The sequence below is a fragment of the Buteo buteo genome, chromosome 11 (assembly GCF_964188355.1).
Source record: "Buteo buteo chromosome 11, bButBut1.hap1.1, whole genome shotgun sequence".
Classification (NCBI taxonomy): Eukaryota; Metazoa; Chordata; class Aves; order Accipitriformes; family Accipitridae; genus Buteo; species Buteo buteo.
In genome coordinates, this window is record NC_134181.1 from 42,828,107 (window position 1) to 42,849,070 (window position 20,964).

General features: G+C 46.1%; 2 protein-coding genes across 8 annotated transcripts in view; one reads left to right on the plus strand and one right to left on the minus strand.

The window, feature by feature from the left end:
* Positions 1-3,987: 3,987 nt before the first annotated feature.
* Positions 3,988-6,132, plus strand: UQCR10 (ubiquinol-cytochrome c reductase, complex III subunit X). The gene is made up of 2 exons (XM_075041890.1): positions 3,988-4,173; positions 5,851-6,132. Exons 1-2 carry the CDS (start codon positions 4,033-4,035, stop codon positions 5,896-5,898), a joined length of 189 nt encoding a protein of 62 aa, XP_074897991.1. The 5' UTR covers positions 3,988-4,032; the 3' UTR covers positions 5,899-6,132.
* The window catches only part of ASCC2 (activating signal cointegrator 1 complex subunit 2), a 39,487-nt gene continuing 23,420 nt past the window's right edge, over positions 4,898-20,964 (minus strand). For 6 of the 7 annotated variants that reach the window (XM_075041885.1, XM_075041883.1, XM_075041887.1 and 3 more), the window contains 9 exons: positions 20,039-20,107; positions 19,232-19,306; positions 18,791-18,977; positions 18,003-18,217; positions 16,210-16,329; positions 12,468-12,692; positions 10,580-10,691; positions 9,932-10,008; positions 7,126-9,411 (listed from right to left, as the gene is read on the minus strand). In XM_075041885.1, coding sequence (XP_074897986.1) covers positions 9,243-9,411; positions 9,932-10,008; positions 10,580-10,691; positions 12,468-12,692; positions 16,210-16,329; positions 18,003-18,217; positions 18,791-18,977; positions 19,232-19,306; positions 20,039-20,107 — 1,249 coding nt within the window. In that variant the 3' untranslated portion in view covers positions 7,126-9,242. Of the gene's footprint in view, positions 5,019-7,125; positions 9,412-9,931; positions 10,009-10,579; positions 10,692-12,467; positions 12,693-16,209; positions 16,330-18,002; positions 18,218-18,790; positions 18,978-19,231; positions 19,307-20,038; positions 20,108-20,964 lie in introns of those variants that run through there. The other variant, XR_012652377.1, reaches the window with a different exon arrangement.

A 20,964-nucleotide genomic window follows, 5' to 3' on the forward strand; every position in this document is an offset into this window, starting at 1 on the left:
AAAGCAACCTGGAGATGCCCGGTTCTTCTCCTCCCACAGCAGAGACGGGCTTATCACGCATGTATTTGTAGTCCGGAGACTCTGCTGTGGAGTACCGAGAAGTAATGGGACAGAATTTGAGTGCTCTCATCTGTGCTGGGCCTGGAGCAGCCCAGACCCTGGTAGGGCAGATGGGGTTTGTGATTAAGTGCAGGCCTGTCCCCATCTGCTGTCCTTGCTGGAGGTGCAACAGATACCCTGAAGAAGCTGTAAGTTCTCTCCCAAGCGATATAAAGGTACCTGATAAATGCCAAAGATTGATGGACTGGGAGATAAAGTCCAAAAGCAATTCTCCAGTTTTTGACACCTTGACAGCCAAATGCATTTAAAAAATGGCACAGATGCCAGTGCAACAAATAAAGATTTTATAAATAAAACAGGGTCAGAATCAATCACAGCCTCCCTAACGATTCCTCAGAATCAGCGGGAAGAGGAGCAGCAACAGGCAATCCCTCAGAGCCAAGCAAGCTGAGCTAAGGCAGTTCTGCCAAGCCCTCCTGCCAGCCAGCCATCCTGGCATCTAATGAGCAACTGCACCAAACTCCCTTCCGTCCCCCACTCCTGAAAACTGCTGCTTCAAAAGTCAAGCCCCTGGAAATCTCTCAGGCCTCACACCACAGTTAAAATGTAGTCTCCTCCATCTGCATTCAATGGAAAGATCTGATTTTTTTAAATTGGCTTGCAAACCTTCACACTGAAGGTAAAACGTTCAGGGACTCCAACTGAACTTGAAGACTCCTTGTTTTAAGGTCCTTTTCCTTGTTCTCCAGGTGGAATACCTGGTTAGGAGGCGATGCTGATCAGCCAGCCACCTCTCCCTGATGTGACTGCAAACTGTTTCACCTGCAAACACAATCAGACTTGGCTCCTGCTAGGAAGGAGTTAACTCAGCTCTCTAGGGCTTGAGGTCTGAAATTGTCCTACTCCAGCCCAAGAAACCAAAACCAAGTGCTGCTTAATGAAACTTAAGCCATCACTTCCCCCCATCCTTTACTAGATCATCCCAGGGTTTTGCAGCCAGCCTGGCAGCCAGCTTTGCTGCACTGTGGTGGGGCTGCCGGAATCCAGAGGGAACGCTCTTACCCTCTGCGTCTGGCCCACTGGCAGGCTCTGCTGTGGCTTTTAAGTACTGAAAAAAATCTCCCTCCCGGACCTTATGCCATCATTTCCCAAAGTTTCTGATAACATAAAAGCTTCCTGCTTCAGCTGCTGGTTCCTGCACTCCATCTCTGCAGAAGCGGCTGCTGTGAACGGGGAAAACAAATGAGATTCTGCAGTGGTCCCACACAAGTTTCCACAGATCTCAATGGGAATTCTGCCTGCAGAAGCCCAGCAGCAGCCAGCCTTTGAAATCGTATTTCAAACTTTTCCTTTCATCACCCCGACAGCAATAATTGCAGAAGCTCATTCCCCCTCCTTCCCCAACAACGAGGGCAGAAAGCTCCTACAGATTTCAGGCAGCTAGATCCCGCATCCCAGAGGTGCCGGCTCCCAAATTCTCCTAGCAATTCCCATTGCAGGGGATGAACGGAATAAAAAAAGCAATTAGAGGAGCATCAGATTCTCCCAGAGATCGCCCCCTCCAAAGATTACACTGAACTTATTTCCATCTTTTTAAAAATTCAATTGCATGGATTATCTTGGCTGGATTCTGACAACTCTCTGCAGTATCAGCAATCCACAGCGCTTTGCACTGAACTAGTACGTAGGAATAAAAGCTGCTTCTGAGCAACACTGGCTAACCTATTTCCATTTTCCCAAATGGCTCAAACAGTAAACAAAGAGCATTATTCAGTTGAAAACAGAGATGTTTTCTAATTAAATCCATCTTAGTCATTATGAAATAAAGTAAATGTAGCTGCTTTATAAAGAACTGCTTCAGCGTGGCCATTTCCTCTTAACATTTCTAGACCCTAATTTGCAATTGAATTCGGGCGAATAGACCCCTGGACCCACAGGCAACCATAAACGATTTCAGACAGGCTTTGTACCAGCTTAAAAGTCTTTCTGCATAAATCCAAATACAAAAAAGCCAGGGCTTTGTCTTGTATCTCGATGCTTAAAAGTATTAACAAAAAAATCCTCTGCTGTAAGCCTCTTGGAAGCTTACATTGGAGCAATGTTTTATGAGAAATAGCATGTTCTAAGACACCTAGCAGGTGTTTCACTCATCTAGCTGAGGTGCTTGGTAAAACTCCAGGCAAGATCTCCTGTGCACCATCCTAAATTTTCCCTTCTCAAATTGCTGCCAAAACACTCCATGTTGCACTCTGTTAGCTACAGATTTTATTTAGGACTCTCCAGGGGTTCTTTCACCGATTTCCCCGAGATGTGGACAGAGGGAAGAAGGTGACCCAGAAACGGGCATACAGCAGACTTGTTTTCGTCTGGGTGTAACTGCTTTTCTCCACGCTGAACCCTGAGAATTGCTGCTGGGCCTTGACCTCAATTTCCTGCTTTCTTATAGCCCGGGCTCAGGGCCATTTCAGCCACTTTGGATATCTAGACAGATGTGAAGTTAATTAAATCCAAGTGTCAAGCTTATGATACTCAGCTGCCAATTTAAATGTGCTCATATCTCTATGGGAACACGCAAAATGCCGGCAGAGTCTGCCAGCACCTTCACAATGACGGAGGGCCAGATTCTGATTTTCATTACACCCGGTGTAAATCCGGAGCTGGATTTGGGATTAACACTGACCTGACCATTACACAAATGCATGACAGTGGTAGCAGTTTATAGGCTATTGGGGAGATTTGTCTTAAGAGACAATCTCTAGCAGTTAACTTTGAAAAATAATAATTCAGCTTTTTGACGGGCTGGCCCAAGGTCTAACACTATACACAGGGCACAGGAATAAGTTAGGCACCTTCCAGCCTCTGTAGCGGCTTCCAGCACAAGCAGAGACTTTGCCCTACCCCAGAAACCCCACAGATCTCCACAGTAGCTGCATGCAGGGAAGCAAACATAAAAAAATTAAGAGAAATGACTACGCAGCCAGACCACATGCTCTTTCTGAGCAGCTGAGACAAATGAAACGACAGAGTGAGTGTCACTTGATGATCTGTTCTGAAATTTAATGTAGATGCTTGTTTAACAACAATCCTGCAGAGGGATGACTTCAATTTTAAGATTCCCCTGCCCCCCCTTGTCTGTCCTCCCTTTCCAACCCCAAATTTACCTCTCTGCCCCATCAGCACTGAAGCCCCTTCGCCCTCGCTGAGGTGAAGCAGAAAGAAAAAACACGAAGAGAGGGCGGCAAACCACAACGCTTCGACTTCAGTTACGCCACGTGGGGCCATGTCCCACTCTTCCCGAGGCCTCCGAAGCGTCCTCCGCCTTTTACTAGCTACAGCATCCATCTCCTGCTCGGACTACGCCGATGCTGCCTTCTGCTCTCCTCAGGTGGCCCAACCAACCAGAAAACACCCAAACTACCCCCCGCCCTCCCCGAGGGGCTGAGCAGAAGAGGACATTAACGCAAAACCCTCTTTCTTCTCCGTTTCACCCCTCATGGGTCACTCCAGGCTTCTCCTGCTCCCCAGCAAGGCCCACCGCCCCCAGCTGCCCCCGCGGCTCCACGGCCAGCAGCAGGCCCGTCCAGCAGCCGGGGAAGGGCTCACCCAACACGCCTTGTTTTGCTGTAGCTGAAACGAGGCCTTTAGCCCACCGTCCCGTGCTATAATGGGCTGATTTCACCTCAGAAAAGCAGAACAGACAGACTCGGGTTGCCCAGCGGAAGCCGCTGAAGGGAAAGGGTGCTAGGAGGGGACGGTGCTTCAACCCACAGGCCGAGAAAAGCCCCTCAAACCTCCTCCTCCGGGCCGAAGCCCCCCACACCGCGGGCGGCACTCACCTCCGGCCAACCCTCGGGCCTAGGCCGCGCGGCGCCTGCCGGGAGCGGCGCCTACATCTCCCAGAAGGCTCCGCGCCGCGCCGCGGCGCCCCGCCCCTTCGCGTCCGGCGGCGCATGCGCGGAGCGGTCCGGCAAGATGGCGCTGCTGCGGCAGGCGTACAGCGCGCTGTTCCGCCGCACCTCCACCTTCGCCCTCACCATCGTCCTGGGCGCCGTCCTCTTCGAACGCGCCTTCGACCAAGGGGCCGACGCCATCTTCGAGCACCTCAACGAGGGGGTAAGGAACGGGGGGTACCGCGCCGCGAGGTCCGCCCGGGCGCAGGCCTTGGGCCCTGAAGGTCAGGCCGGCCCCGCACCCCGCGGCTGCTTCCCGGTCGCCGAGGGAAGCGCCGAGGCCGGAGTCCGGCGCTGCCCCTGAGGCAGCCGCCCCGGCGGTGCTTGGCAGTCAGGGGCTCGGTGCGTTCTCGGGCTTCTCCGGTCTTCGGAGCCGCTGGAAAAGGTTTCCAAGGCGGTGGGACGCAGGAATGTTAAAACGGATGGAGTTGGCTTCGCGTTCTGCAGGTCTGTAGCCCTCTAGGCCTTGGCAGAGGAAGGGGCGAACGCGCAGCGCTGTACGGGACAGCGGAGTCTGCTGTCCCGGGCGTGAGCGTTCGATGAGATGGGTCAAGTCGTCCTTGTGTTTCAAAGCAGAGCTGTGGTGGTATGATAACTGCCCAAACACCACGTTATGCGGACAGGACGTAGAATGGCTTCTTGGACAGGACGAGGCGATGCAATGCGTGCCCCAAGAGAAGGCAGGAGGTGCTGTTATTTCCCTCTTGCACCAAGTACAAAAAAACCTGAAGCGGGTTACAGGTTCCCATTTGTGGTGCAGTGGTCCTCTTCCCAGTCCTGCAGTGCTGATGTGCCATGGGTCTCTTGGAGCGCCCAGGGTGCAGTTTCCCAGGATAGCCAGGTCATCTTAACGGCTCTGATGCTGAAAAGAGCCGCCCTGCGCCTTTCCTGACGGCGTGATGTCTGCTCTTTGGCCTCCTGAACCAGGTCATGAAACCAGCTGAAAACCAATACCACGCAAAGTAACACCTTCACCGCCCTGACGTAACGCACCAGGTGTTGAGGGACCTGAGGAAATATAGTAAAGAGCAAGAGCAGGGTCCCCCTTTCCTCCTTTTTAGCAAGTCATTTGTTAAAAGCTAACAAAAAAATCAATTTGAACTTCAGCTTTGGACTCAACTCCTTTTTTTAATGTAGCATTTTCTACGTGCTAACGTTTCCTTATGCAGGGTTTGAAAACAAAATTATCGAGGAAGTTAACTTTTTTTGAAAATCTAAAGCATTTTCTACAACAAACAGCAAAAGCGCGGCATGCGCCTTGGCCTTGCGCAGCGCTTCCCTCCGTCCCGATTGTGCCAGCAGATTTCAGTGCCTGGAATAGGATTCTTTCATGCATCCTGTACCTGCAGATGCCTTCTCCAGTCTGAGTGGGAAGCTGAGGCAATGTGACTGGAATGCTCTAATAATCTCTGGCTTGCAGAGTAGGAGAAGAGGGGAAGCGGGCTGTCAGCAGCTTCCTCCCTGCCTAGTCTAAAAGCTACGGGCCCAGGTAGAGGACTCCATCTGCCGCCTCCTCCACAGCAGGATGAGCGTGGGCTGGTGGCTCTCAGCTGCTGTCTAGCTGCTCCTGCTCCTCCTGAAACCTTTGTGTGGGACTGTTGCTTTTGTGGAGCAGGGTGTGCCCCCGCTTAGCAGGGAAGCACAGGATGACAGTACCCAAGCTGTCGTGTACCCTGGTGGTATCTGTGGAGGTGTTTTCATACAAACTCTTCTTTCCCATCTTGCTGTTGCCTGTTACGGATGTAGGTTTCATGATAACTCGCATTTTAAAGTGAAACTTTATCCCAGGGCTACTGAAAAGCTGGCTAAGATTACCGTTTGGTTTTTTTTTTGCCTACAGAAACTGTGGAAACACATCAAGCACAAGTATGAGACAAGTGAAGACTGAAATGCTCAGCAGCAGGATCCAGCCTGGGGTGGCAAAAGACACCACAGAGAAGGATTCGGCCTCCTGAAACCGGTTGTATCAAAATGGAGATGGATTCTTGATTGAACAACTCCGAGCCAGATTATATCAGCTGTCTACTGATATGATGTAAACCAAGATGGACTCAAGGAGTTCTGCTGCTGTACTCAAACTTACTGTGTGTTAAAATAAAAAATTCTTGGTCCATGTCTCATGCCTGTGTGTTCACCTGACTTATCCTTTGGCCTGCTTGTAACTTCTCCTTATCATAGGAGATGGAGAATGCCTAAATATGGCCCTACACCTTAATTTCAAGACAGTGTAAGAAAATCACAACATCCTAAAAATGGTTTGAAAGACTTGAAAGCATTTATACGGCTGTGGTCTACTGGCACTATCCTTGGCTTCTGCCTGATGAGAACTTTAAGAGAGGGCTAAGGAGCTGTCTCTTTTCTTCTAGTCTTGTTCAGAGAAAAGTGACTTAAAATCATTTACATCTTTGATGCAGGACTGGGTTGGTTCCTGGCCAGTCACATTGTCACAGCTGCAGCAGATGCTGCTGCCACCCCTGCCTTAACCCGTGAGAAATCTGCCTCACCACTGGCCCTTTGAGCCTCTGAACTACCACAGGCAAGTGCATGTGCGCGCCTGTCAGTCTGCTGGGCTGAAAATGGGGATGGTGTCAAACTTCTAGCTTGTCCAAAACCTACTGACATGGGATGTAGATCTCTTTCCTAGCTATTGCTGTGCCTTCCAGCTCTTTGAGGGGCAGAACTGTCTTGTCAGGCCCGTGTAGTACTCTACAAGCCTGCCTCCATCCTCTCTGGTCAAAGGGGAGCTGCTGCGCAGGGAGAGGAATCACTTTTAGCTCTGCAAGGAGCATCCACCCCTCGGCTGGGTGTGTGGCTCCAGCCCCTGGCTGTTAGAGGGGAAGGAGTAATTCTCTTCTCGGCAACTTCACGTAAGAGTCCACCCCTGTTGTTTTCGGTGGCCATTTCAAACACATCTTTCTTCACATCAAAGGGCTATTCAGGTACTGTTTTGGGTAATCATTCAGCTAATTACTCTGGGCTCTCAGCTGGCTGTAGGAAGATGTGGGTGATTGACTCCTGCTCTTCCCACTTTCCCAGGCCAGAAGCCTCATCTCCCTCCTCATATTTTCACTAATAAGGAGGCATTTTAGCAATGGATGAGGCAGAGCAAATTAGAGCCAGTGCTAATGAAAGAAGCTTTATTGGGTTTGCAAATAGGCGTCAGGAGTAAAACATTTACTCCAAGAACACAGAGGACTTAAAAAACATTATGCTTGTTTTTTTTTAGTGAAAAAACAACTACAGCTTTCATAATCCCAGCTGTGCTTTTAGAGATGCTTAAGAGGAACAGTTTAAGCTTTCCTGGAATAATCTTGTACAGTATAAGACTGCCTGCTTTCCTACCAGCTCTGTCTGCAGTGCTGATAGCTTCACACTATGCTGAGCAGGTGACAGAGATTTTCAGCTTCTTAGAAGCAAGAACTAAAGATGAATACAGTATTAGGAAGGGGGGGGGGGACAGCATTGTAGCAGACTGGCAGAGAGTAAATAAAGCTATTAGTCCGGAGAACGGTAGCTAGAGAAGAGTTAGTCATCCTAGCAGGTAATTGCCCTTGACAGTGGATTTTGGGAAGTTGGTAAACGTAATTCCCTTTTTCCTATGCCTTGTCATTAGGGGGTCTTCTTATGCAAAGAAAAATCTTGTCCTCAGAGCACTCAGGACTTCATCTTATTTGCATAATAGTGACAGCCATTTCTACACTTTCTGAAGACAGCCCCAGCACAATAGTGTTTGGCAGCGGTGCTAATCATACAGCCCCATAGTCCCCGCCCTCTGCGTAAAACCAGGCAGCAACGTACGTGCCTACAGAGCTTATTACCAGAGCACTCCTCCTGCAGGGTTCCGAAGTGGGAAGGCAGCACTAGGTTTACCCTGGAACAGTAGCTTTAACACTACATAACCCACTGCTAATTTTCTTAGTGTGCAGATGACAACCACAGGCACCTTTGCAGTACTAGAAAAAACAGTGTGGCAGTGGGGAGATGGCACTTGGAGCAGATTAGCCAAGCAAAGCCTAATTGTTTACTTGAAAGTTCAGCTCCATGATGGGCACAGCACTCCAAAAACATGCTAATGTTCTGTGACAATAGCAACTGGAACAGTTTTATCACCAGCTACTGGAAGATGCTCCAGACTTGCCTAGGCACAGTGTAGTAAGCCATTGCCATGGCATTCGAGCACCTTACAAACAGGTCACAAGGTAAACTCTGTAATCTGTGTGTCTCCCTGCCTAGGGAACAACTCTGTAACAAAAGACAGCCCTCAGGAGAAGTCTTTCCAGCAACTACAAACTGCTGTTTACTATTAGCTCCCAGCCTTCCCAACAGCAAACGTGATGATCAGGGCAGTTCTGCTTCACAGAGTGTGACAAGTGGTTATTGAGGAGGCAGCTCCCCAGGGACTCTGACCCTGCTGCCTTCAGCTGTGATTTCCATACTACTGTCATCTTGCTTAGGATGCCTTGATCCTGATTTTCAAGTACCTTTAGTCTCAGTGGCTGTGGCTAGATCTCATTACACTAAACCAACACAAAACAGCAACTGAATTTCACTACCTGCAGATAGAGCACATCAAAAGCCTTGTTGAGGTTCCTCCAAGTTAAAGATCAATACGGTTTGTAAGAGCCTAAAACACCAACTAAAAGATTGAAATCATTTATTTGCATGTTCTGTTTTCACAAGCCTCACTCAAGGGACAGAAATTTATAAGGTCTTATTCACCTGAACTCCTTTGTGTCTGTTGGCAATGGTAATAGCCTGAGCGTTTTCTTATCAACCTTCAACTTGTACTTCAGAATAAGGCATTTCAGGGGAGCAGAAAACTGCAAGGGCTGTTCCAGGGAAGCCTTGCTCTCAGAGCTGCCTGTTGTGTGGCCTGGAAGCCCACTTGAGTTGCGGAGAGGACGTACGGAGCTGGTATGAAAATAAAATTCTCAGAATTATAAATAGTACAAAAGGAAACAAATGGCTGGTGCAGCCTGTCCAATGCATTGCGGTGCAGCCCACCGTCATACACACATCTCTATAAACTGAAAAGCAGTCAGGGTCAGCCTGGAGGGCAGTTCCTTCCCATGAACAGGCAGGCCTCCCGCAGGGCGTGCAATTCCGCATGAGCTGAAGTGCCAGGTACCGAACCACGACACCCAGTCCCCTGAGTGAAGGGGGTGCCGAGGGAATGGAGCACAACTGTCTCCTCCTAAGCAGAGGACTGGGGATGATCCAACACCTGGTCTTTCAGGAAGGAATCATCCCTTTATTCCGCTTTCTGTCAGCCATGACTCGTCGATTATGGTTAGCTCTTGTGCTTTTGTTTGCTTCCTTCTTCCTTCGTTCCTGCACTGTTTCCCGGTTCTGCCCATGGCCCTTCACATTCCCAACAACAGCAGAGCTGTCGTGCTTGTGCCTGTAGTACACAGAAAAAGGACATCGCAACAATCACGCTGCACGCTTGGGGGACAAAATACACCGATCCCGAGAGACAACCGGGCCTGAGGGGTTCAGCTGTCAGGCCTTGAGCCTTGGCTCACCCCAGCTCTGCAGGGCTTCTGCAATAGCTGAGTATCAGCATTACCCACACAACGACTATGTCCTACACATTGAATGCATCAGCTAAAGCCAGCTATTAAACTGTTCTGAAATCCCTGTGGGAGCTGTTCAAGCTCTGGGAAGCTGTGGTCTCTAAGATCCTGTCTTGCACAGGGTTCTGCTGCTTATGACAAAGGGATGTACCTACCCATTTGATGGGACAGAACAACCAGCAGTGAAGTAGAAGTTGGGTGAGGAAGTTAACACCACTGTGCTAGTGACCCTGACATACAGGAATGTTAAAGAACAGGTATAACCTCAACAATTCCAGTCAGCAGCAAAACACCTGCTAACTGTGGAGCCACAGTTTCATCCCGCAGAGGCAGATGCTTACTTACCCTTTCCTTGCAAGGTAAGCTAGCCGCCTGGCTTCAGCTCTCTCGCGCAGTACAGCTGGGTCCTGCACAAAATGGTCCTACCATGGGAAGAAAGGAAAGAGGTCAGTAAACTCATCAGCATCATGCAAAAGGCTAGGGCAGGAGGTGATTCTGTTGGATAATGGAACAGAGTCAATTCATTGCTCATTATCTCTTCTGGTTGAGCCAGCAGGATTGGTGTCAGTGACTCTAAACACAAAACCTGGCAGAAAACCTGACTGAGACTTCTTCCCACATCCTACCTCTGCCAGCAACACCATCAACGTCACCATTTCCAGTACATCCATGACAACAGGGCGTTAGTGACCCTCAAAGTGTCCTGCTGGCATCATCTGTCTATGGAATCAAGGAGATTAAACCTCTCCATGGAGTAGGTGTCATTGCTCCAGTATGGTTAGCCTAGGAAGCAGTGGATAGCTGTACTCGGGGGACATTTCACAGTCCAGCAGACCGCAGAAGTAGCCACTCTGAAAAGCAGCTGAGTCTCCATGCTGCTGTTAAAAGATTCACTCTCTGAAAGAGGAAGTCTACTCCACATCACTCTGCAGGTGAAGCAAATAAGACATATGGTAAATCTTAATGCAACTGCAACCACAAACTAAATGTCACCTTTGTTCTTTCCTTGTCAGCTTCCTCCTCCTCCTCCTCTTCATCCTCTTCCTCTTCTTCCAGTCCTTCCTCCTGTCCTTTAGGTCTCAAGACCTGAGGAATTGTGAACGGCCTGAGAATTAAGACACAAACAGTCAGCAATGAAGACAGTACAGCCACAAACATTTCACTGAACAGCATATCCTTTTTGGTTTGCATCATATCTTTCAAAAAAGAGAACCTACAAATGTCATAACTTGGTTCTTTTTCTGAAGAGAAAAAAAAAAAAAGAGACCCAGTAGCTAACAACACATTTACTATGGGCAATTAATGAACACATGTTCCTCACTGGGGAATGTTCACTATGAAGTTGTTACTGAAAATAATAATAGTTAAAAAAAGGAGCAGGTCAGGAAAAACCTGAAACCTCACAAAGAATTTCTCCAAGGAAACAACTGCTTCCTCTGGGAGAAGGGAACCCAGGCATGGCCACAAGGCATTAGAAGGAGTATACTTTGCTAGGCTTTAGCTCACCAGTCAGAGGGCATCTATTGTACAAAGACAAACCCTCAAACCTCAAGCTTGGACAGAAACATTAATGTTCAGAAAGTGCTACACTCTAAAACCTCTATGACTGGTCAGTAGTTATCTATAGAGCCCCAGTTTCATTGCTGTGCCCAAGTTTCATACAGGGGGAAATACTTGGAGAAATCCATCAAGCTTTATGAATCACCCTGAACAAGCAGAGCAGCAAAGGGCCTCGGGGGTGGAGGCAGAATTTACCACATGCCTATAGCTCTTCTTTAATATACGTGTGTATATATATATATACACACGTGTGCTTAAATTCTATCAGAATTCAGATTTATGATTGCACTGCCAAAGAAATGAATAAAAAAAACCAACAGAAAAGCCTTTGTTACTTCAAACCTATAGATCTAGTTTTCAGCAGTAACATCCACTAATTGTTCCTACTGCCTCTCTAGGAGCAGTGAGACCTGAGCACCTGAAATAGGGGAAAAAGAACTAAGTGCCACACTCAGGGTTTAAAAAAGATTTAAATTGAAATCCTAAAAAGGATTTAAATTGAAGCCTCACCACAGTTTAGGAGAGAAAAAAAAAATCCAAAAGGGACAAAGGAACCCCAAAGATACATTTTGGTTTGAGGTTAGAAATGGTGACATCTTCATAATACATCAGAATTTGAAAGGCCACTTTCAGAAATATTAAACCACCTTTTAAAACATGTTTTCTAGCTCTTATTTCTAAAATAAATATTCTACAACCCCCATCCCAAACTAACTCCTTGCTTCCTAAAAACTAATTGTCTCCAGCTGTCAGTCATTGTGGAGAGTGCTGTGCAGTCCATCCAGGACTGAATTCCAGGTGTCAGCACTCTGAGATGTCAGAGGAGATTGGCAAGGAGAAGAAGTCCAGCCATACAGTTTTCCAAATTTTGAAGTTTTCCTTTGCTAACCAGCCATTTTATGTGCTCAGTTCACTCAGTCCTGATTATTCAAGCTGGCCCATTCTCCCCTGCTGCAGGATAGGTTTTTTTATAAGCAGAAGCACTGCTGAGTACAAGTTTCAACACAACAGCAAATTGCCCCCTTAAATTTGTTGATTAGTTGAGGCAATGGCTGAGTCCTGCAGACATAGAAAGTGGAAGCCTGAGAACATCCTGGGTGCGTGTCATGGCAACACTCCCTACCAACAGAAGACGGACCCAAATCTCCCTCCTTGCATGTTACAGAGAAAGCAGCAGCAGGAGAAAAAGGGGTGGTTTGAAGCACGCACATCCTCATTGAGAAACAGTGCCAAAACCCAGCGTTGAACAGGTTTGTGCGAGCCAGGCAACCCTAGGTGGCGATTCCCATCAATCTCCCATTACTGAAGCCACAGCACCTACCTCCTACTGATTAGCTCATCATCTGAGTCAGCATCATTTGCCCCCACTTGGTTTCCATCATAAGTGTCATCGTACTCATCCTCATAGTCCTCCTTGTAGATTTGAGCTTCTCCTTGCTGCACAGGAATCTCCTCCACAATCACACTGTATTGGCTGTAGCGCTCCTTCTGCTCAGCAACCAGGCGTTTGTCATTCAGCAAACTCCTGGTCGTGTCCTTCTCCCTCCTGCACTCCACAGCATGGAAATGGAAAGGCAGACACAGAAAGGCAGTGTAAAGATCTTCTCTATAAGTTACTTTTTTTCCTGTTAGTAAGTGGAAGCTGAAGCAACAGAAGTCTTATCTCAAACTCTACAAGCACTACTTAAGCCTACCTATTTCCCCTCTGATTTATAACAGGGCTGTTTGTCTGGCTACTAAAATCGGCCACTCCTGGCTTGGAACAAAGTCATTTTTAAACAGAAGCCCGGCAAGATTACACACCAGATAACAGGAATTGGAGACCGCCACCGTCATTTGAGATGGAAAGGAAGCTTTTACAGGAGGCCAAATGCAATTATACACAAACCGAAATTTGGCCAAGATCCAAATAACACAAGAAGTCCCATCAATCTTGAATGGCAAGCTGTTAGAGCTAAGACTCCAGTCTATGAGATGGCTCTGCAAGGCCCAGAGTGCCCTCTAACACCATGCTGCAGTATCGTCTCACTGCAGTAGCACGCACAGCTGCAACTCACGGACCAGGGCTGCATTAGAGTAACTGCTGCATGGACATGTATGTTCCTACAGTAAAGAACCTCAGCTTACAAACATGAGATGCAAAACATGAATGTAGATGGGGAAAGCCAAAAAATTACCAGCACAGCAAGTAAGGATTAGACTAAGCACAACTAAGAACGAAAAGAACAAAATAGAGTAGGTTGGATCAGAATCACTACTCAAAGCACTACATGTACAATTTTTTCAAAAATTTAGGAGACAAGTAAATTATAGTAATTTTAAAGAAGGGAAGACCATGAAATAAAATTTTGACAAAGGTATTAAAAAGCAGACACTGAGATGCTGTGTCTCAGGCTGCACAAGCATAAACTTTTTGAAGTCCCATTTTTCAGACCAGCCAAACATACCCTTACAGCAAAGCAGCAATGGAGTCCACTGTCAAGTATTTACAGGACAACTTGCAGCCCTCAAAGTCTAGGAGGAACATGCATCAGTGATCTATTTGGCATTTGGATATTATCAGAGAAAGAACCTGTCCAAGGCATACTGTCAGTGGCTCAAGAATAGACAGACTTATGTGACATACTAGCAAGCAGTGGGGAAGTGATCTAAGCAGCCTGATTTTCATTAAGAATCTCAAAACAAAGTAACATTATAGATAGATGTGGTTCCCCTTTCTAACGTGACTCACTGTTACATGCCTGCATTTAGTTGTAAAATGCCCTACAAAGCAGGTGGTTAGTTCACACATACCTAGGCTGGGATAACATCTTCTGTTGGTATTCAGCATGAGACTGAACTAAATATTTGATAATTGTTTCCTGTTGAGCTGGTCTGATGACTGCAGAAGAGCTGCAATGAAGTGTTCCAGGCACCAATTCCAGAAAAACAGTGGGATAACTCCTCTAGTCCCACAGTGTTCAGGACATGCTCTGACTTCAAGAGACAGATTCAGCTAGCAATTATGGCTGGATGGGCAGAGACAGGTGAGATCACTTTTCAGGATGAGCAGAGAATCACATATATGCTAGTATGTTCATTTCCTCATGCTTGTTTCTCTCCTCATCCTGGTGTGGCTTTCTCCTTCCCATTAACAGTCCCTGCCCCAAACTGCTTACGCTTACCTGCATAGCAGTTAGTGCAATGGGACCCAACCTGATCTGACTCTTGAAGCACTATTGCGACATCATGCTTCAGCAGCAACAACACTCTAAACACAAGCAGAATTTGGTGAGCAAAAGATTTTAAGGAGAAAAAAAAAAAGATGAAAAAAAGTATATTGATACAATTCAAATCCAAATCAGATCTCAAACTAGGCTAGGAGAACCCTGTCACCAAGATGCAGGTTTCTTGCTTGTGGAATAAGGACTACTGAGGAAGCTGCACTTTTAGTGCTGAAAGGACACACTCTTCATATTCATGGAGTTCTGAACGTTAAATCCTAGAGAGCAAGGTACTATAGCTTATCCTTTGATTTAGTCAGATATGGTCAACTTTGGCAATAGGGCGTACTTTGCTGATCCCAGCTAGTTACTTCCAGGTTTTAAAACCCACACAAAACATAAATGACATGTCTGGAGACCTGCAGAGAGAGCGTTCTCAGTGTAAGAAGAACTGTTTTGAAATGAAGACACAGCCTGAGGGAGGTCAACAGACACTAGGAACAGCAGCAGTAAGAGGATAATCCCAAGAGGTCATGTAACAGCACAGCAGAAGAGATGACAACTTTCTCAAGGAGTGATGTTACCATTGGAGAGAAGACACAGCCTCCCTGGCAGCAGCCAGAGGGCAATGCCATGGGAGCAGGGTCCCACAACCCAGCTCAGGAATGACTCGCAACTCTCAAAGCTCTCTGCAGAGGGATCTGCAGAGGGAGCTCCAAGCAGGGTTATTCCACACACTGGATGCACTGTGCTAAACTCAGACAGTGCTCTCTGGCCTTGCCCGGCTGCTGCAGCAGCTACCCACATGTGCAAGACTTTGGGGAGATGGGAGATATCCAAGCACGCCTGTGCACAAGGCTCCTGCTGACAAGGTGCCTGCCTGCACTCTGAGCAAGGCAACACGATGAGGAGAAACGAGAGAGATTGTGTCTGTGAACTCTTAGCTATGGACACTTCAAAAGTCATTGCCTTGGCCAGAGAGAAATTATTTTCTTGCCTAGCCGAGCCAGTATAAACACTATAGCACTGCTGCTGAGAAGCTCTTTGACTGGACTTTGGGACAAAAGTGGTTTTCTCCTGAGGATTTGACGCAGCTTTGCAACAAAAACCTTAACCAGGAGCTCCCAGGGCCATGTGGCTCAATCTCCAGCCAGACTTCTACTCATGTTCTGTGTAAATACATACCAACATAAAGATCAGACTTGGCTGGTTAGAGAAAGTGATTAAAAACAATCTGAAACAAACCAACCATATTATAGAGATACAGTTAACATCAATGGAAGCCAGCAGGACAATGTCCTAACCTAAATTTGCACGGAGTGTGGCAGAGTACTACATGCCAAACTAGGCAGAAAGCAAAGGAAATGCCCTTCTGCAGGAAGCTTACAGCAGCAGGAACAACAAAAGTAGTCTAAGCCACTGAGTGTTATCAGATTTTTGAAGTAGATGGATATTGAAGCTTCACTTGGATCTAAACCAAATCATTATTAATTCTCAGTTCTGAGTCACAATCCCAGGCTCGTAGAGATGGTTGCTTTTCAAGGTTTGTTGTTCAGTACAGGTTTAATATTAAGACCAAGAAGAAGGAGCCTGACATTACCAATGAGCTTGGCAGTGCAATCTCTAGCAGCATACAGAGGAAAGCCAATTAGGAAAAACACTAACTGAAACCAACCCCCTAATAGTATTTCATTTTACTTTCCCAGAGAAACAGAAGAAACGGATGGGAAACATTTTTGATAAGCCTTACCCCCTGCCAACAAATTCCTGCAGGAGGTTTGTATGAGAAACAAATTTGCAGGTTCACAGATATTTATTTCTCCTGAAAGACAGGGTTAATTGAGGGTGCATGATACTCACCGCTTGCCTTTTTGTATCCGAGAAACATCCACTGAATCCCTACTGAAAACATCAAACTCATCATTCTGGAAAACATTATAGCGAGAAGTGACTAGAGGAGTAGGGTCTGGCTTCAGCTGTCTGTTAAAAAAAAAAAAGAGAGAGAGAATAAAAACAAAGGTGAACTGAGGAAGACCAAGTCCTCTCTTTCCCAAGACCTTGGTTTATTCTTTGTCAGTCTCAAAGTCATCCACAGCATGCCAAGATCCTTTTCATGGTGCTGGCTGACTGGATCACAGATTGCAATTCCTTCATTTCACAGCCACACTATAGTACATGCATGACCACTACATGGCATTGGTCTAAGATAAAAGGCACAGTTTTCGAAGCTTATCTTTGTGGGGAAACTAAAGTGACTTACAGAAAGCAAAACCAAACTTCTGTTCGTTTAAGAATAATTAAAACTGTACAGCAGCGTGGAATATTCAACAGACTGCCTGGTCTCAAAACAGTGACTCAGTAAAGCCAAACACTAAGTATGATGAATTACATGCTGGAAAAAATTCCAATAATTTGCTGCTGTTGATTTCGGGATATTTATCTCCCTATGGCTCCTTCTTAATTCTTTCTCAGGGTTCCAGGTTTCCATTTGTTCAACTTATAAGTCAAAAGACCATTATTTTTACATTCATTTTGTTGCTGCTGTTAGCTCAGCTGGGCATCTGAAAATGCTGCTGTGCTCACTTCTAAAATCAGCAGTGATCAAAATTCAACATTTGCTATTGAATTGACAGTTTTGTTTCAAGATGCAAAAGGCAGGGGGGAAAAAAAACCACCAACAAAAAAACCCCAACCAGCCCTATCTTCTGTAACTGCTGGCTTTGCAGAAAAAAACCCCAACCCTTCCAAACGCCCACCCCACAACATTTGTGCCAAAGTCAGCAGATCTGACTGTGAGAGCATGAAGACTGTTGCAAAACTAAGTTTTTTTTTTTTCATCATTTTTCTGATAAAGATGCGTTCCTTTTTTAATGCAACAACGAGACAGTCTGCCCATTCCTCCATGAAATGTGAGCAAACAGCACATTCACATCCTGATACTCAGTCGAAAACTGCTGTTGCAGCACAAACACACGCTAGCAGCTGCAGACAAACTAAAACAACTCAATTCTACTGCCAGCTATAAACCCTACATCCCATGTACAACCCAGAGAAGCAAGCAAAAGCCTGGCAACTTTGTCAAAGGGTAGAGAAAAATGGATCTGAATTGCCTTTTCCAATCTCTCTCTGGTTTAACTCCAATTGCAAAACAGTAGCCTGTCAAATACTGTATTTGACCCTGCAGGCTGAATTTCAGCTGAATTAGTTCCTTTGAAGATGCCCTTTCCTGCAGGACAGCTGGGATTTAAACATCTACAACCCTGTCCTCTGCAGCAAAATAACTTTTGAAGGCAACATACTCTATTGCCCAGCCCTAGCTAAGCCAATGTTCCCATGAAGGACTTTTAATGGTTCTTATTTGAGCATTTATTGTACAAGCATTTTTGTCTCCCTGTCACAAAACACAACCCAGCATCTGCTCTACTGAAATGCTGAGCAGTGAACATTCCAGTCCTCTGTAGGGACATAACGAGGGCAGAAAGCTAGCGGCAGATGGCAATGAGAAGCTCTCACTGCAACTATCTACCCCAAGGAAACACACATGCAACTTCTTAGAGCTCAACAAGTGTCTAACCTTCAGTAAGAGTGATGTTAAATGATAACCCACATACAAAAACCCCAAAGGCATCAAAGTTGTGCCAGAAGTCCCACACCTTTGCATTGTTCGGTCCAGCTTATCCAAGTATGGTACCAGCTTATCTTCTAGAATGTTGTTGATCACTTGCTCCGCATTGTAACTGTACTCTTCCAGGCAGGCCAGGATGAAGCCCTCACCGAGGTCTGGCAGCAAGTCTTTCACTTGAGAGATCAGAGAGTCCAGTTCCACCCCTGACACCTTGGCAATGGGCGCAGCAGCTGCACCGGCACACTACATATACCAAACAGAATTGGTGGCATTACTGGAAAGAGACAGCAGCTGAAGGAAGGCAGGTAGGTATGCACGTTAAACAAAAGGGAAAGCAGCAGTCTGGGTTATCTGAATTTAAACACAAAGAAGTCAAAGACTGAAGTCAAATGAAATCATCTAAGTTCTTTATACTACACAAGGTCTGTGACACAGACTTGGGCACACAACTACTTTTGTCTGTCCCTGAGTCAGCAAGGATACTCTGGAGAACCCCTTCCTCAAATAACATATGAATTGTGCATTTAAAAATTATGCACATGAACTACAGTGATGAAGCACAGTATTTGAATAAACCACAGCAACAGGAAACCCAAGCCAACGGGAGCTAGAAGCAATTTGCTCAAAGATAAAGCTAGGATTCAGGTGTAGCTTTGTTTCTCATTTCACAAGGCACATGGGGCTGCACTGAAGTCTAGCAAAGGTAAGAAATGAGACTAAATCTCACCTAATCCCCAAAACCGAGCAAACTAATCCTCTCTTCACAGATGAAATAAGGACAGAAGGAGCAGAATCCAGTCGCACAGCTCTACTCACCTCATCCTCTGATGCATATGCAGCCCCGAGCTCTTCAATGTCCTCGGCACTGCTCTCCACTATTGCTGATGCTCCATTAGATGCTGCTAGTGGTGTTGGATCTTTAACAACTTGTGCTTTTGTCCTGTCTACCCCTTCCCATGCACTTTCCACTGCTTGGAGGATATAGGCTGTCCTGGTCTCATCTCTAAGAGGAAAGCATTAAGGACCTTTCTAGATGCACGTACTTAGACCTCACCTTGGAGTAACTATGCAATTTTCAGCAAACTCCCAAGCCTATGCCTATGTCAACATTTCCCTCCCTTTCAAGAGAAAAACTTTCCATCACTCATTTCCAGCCATGCAGCTTAACCAGAGGCAGCAACAGTGGAAATGCCATTGGTGTGAAGGAATCTAAGAGCAGCCAGGTCTGCAAAAACCCAAGGTGACAGCAAAGGATACAGCGTGGAGGATGCTTGCTGAAGCAGACTGACATCATCCTCAACAGGAAACAGCTCATCATAGTCACGGAGAAATCTGAAAATGCAGAAGCAAGTTTAATCAGTCGAACTCAATAAATTACCAGCAGACTTGTCACACACTACCATCCCTGCTATGCCACTTTGACTTCCTCACTACTCAGGTACGAACACATATAACCTCTCACCCAATACTGGATTCCAGCATGCATTGCCATGTCTGATTTTGCTCCCATTATACTGCAGCAACACTTCCCCCCAAGCCAGAGCCAGTTGCACCACTCCTCATGATGTTAAGACCTGTAACCCAGTGCCGCATTACAGAGAAAATAAGGTTTATGATTTGAACATGATCATAATGACAGCATCATCAGGAGGACAAGATCAAATTCCCAGTCCTGCAGCTTACTCACTTTGCATCTTCAGCATTAGCACTTATTATCTTTCTGGCCTGGTCAACCCAGTTGGAAAGCACAGGTTAGTAATAATAGTCTAACTTGTCAAGGTAGCTAATAGCTAAATTGCTATCCTCCACTTTGAAAGCCTCGATTAAAGAGAGTAAAGAATAACATTCTCCAGCGTCATGCAACATCCTCCTCACCTTTACAATAAAGTCTATACTGCAGTCTGAAATCCTCTCAGAGCAGTTCTCCCAACTAGTCAGAGTGATTTCTAACTCCCAAATGCATCGTAATGCCCCATTATAATGTCTCAGGCAATTCTGTTGTGAAGAATGGAAGACGACGGCAAGCTGATCCTCCCCCTTGGGCCTCTTTTCAGCCAGACTCACCTCCTTTCCTGAAGCACTGAAGTGAAGATCTGTAGGAATTCCTCAATAAAAGGTTGAATATTCTCACGGCTGCAGAAAACAATGGCACAGAGTGAAAAACTCAGTGGTAAGCCTACCGCATTGCACAATCTCCGCATTCTGCCTCACTAGCCAAACTAGTCACACTTATACATAAAGGGAAAATCCTGTTTGAAAATAGATTTCAGACCACTTTTTGGCTTTCACAGGAGCAAACCGTCAAAGAGAAACAAGTTTCTTTTATGGCTTCAGCAAACATTTCAGCCAGCTAGATCTAAAGCCGTACCACAGTTAGAATTACAAGACCTGAGACAGACTTTACAAATCATAGTTTGATGCCTCAGACTTGCAATAAGCAGAAAAAGGCGTGTAGTGCTTTGGTAATTGCACTCTTATTATGTGTCTTGGGATTATACCAGTGAACCTCCCAGAAAGTGCGTGCTCACCCTATGTAAGAACATATGCCAAGCAAACTCCTATTGCAACCTTTCTGTTATAATGCCTAAACCTCCCATTGCTGCTGATACATCAAGCCTCACAGCAAGCCAGAATGCTCTCTGCAGTACATAAGTCTTAAGAAAAAAGGTATTTCTCTAGAAGCCAGACACATCATTTTCACAGCAGCCTCAGCTCTTGTCAAACTGGCCATGAATTTGAAGCTGTCCTTTACTACCTCTGAAGTATATATAGTCCTTAATACTGTAGAATCTGAACACATTACACTCCTCAGTTCATTTATACTTTCAATATTCTGGTGGGTACTGAAAGGCAATACTGAGGTAAGCAAGGGTAAGGCAAGGCTGCTATTGCTCCTTTAAGGATTGGATTTACAGCACAGATTGGGTGATAGAGTCCAGGTCACAGAGGAAGTCAAGGAAGCAAATCCAGGTCTCTCATAAGGAATTCCA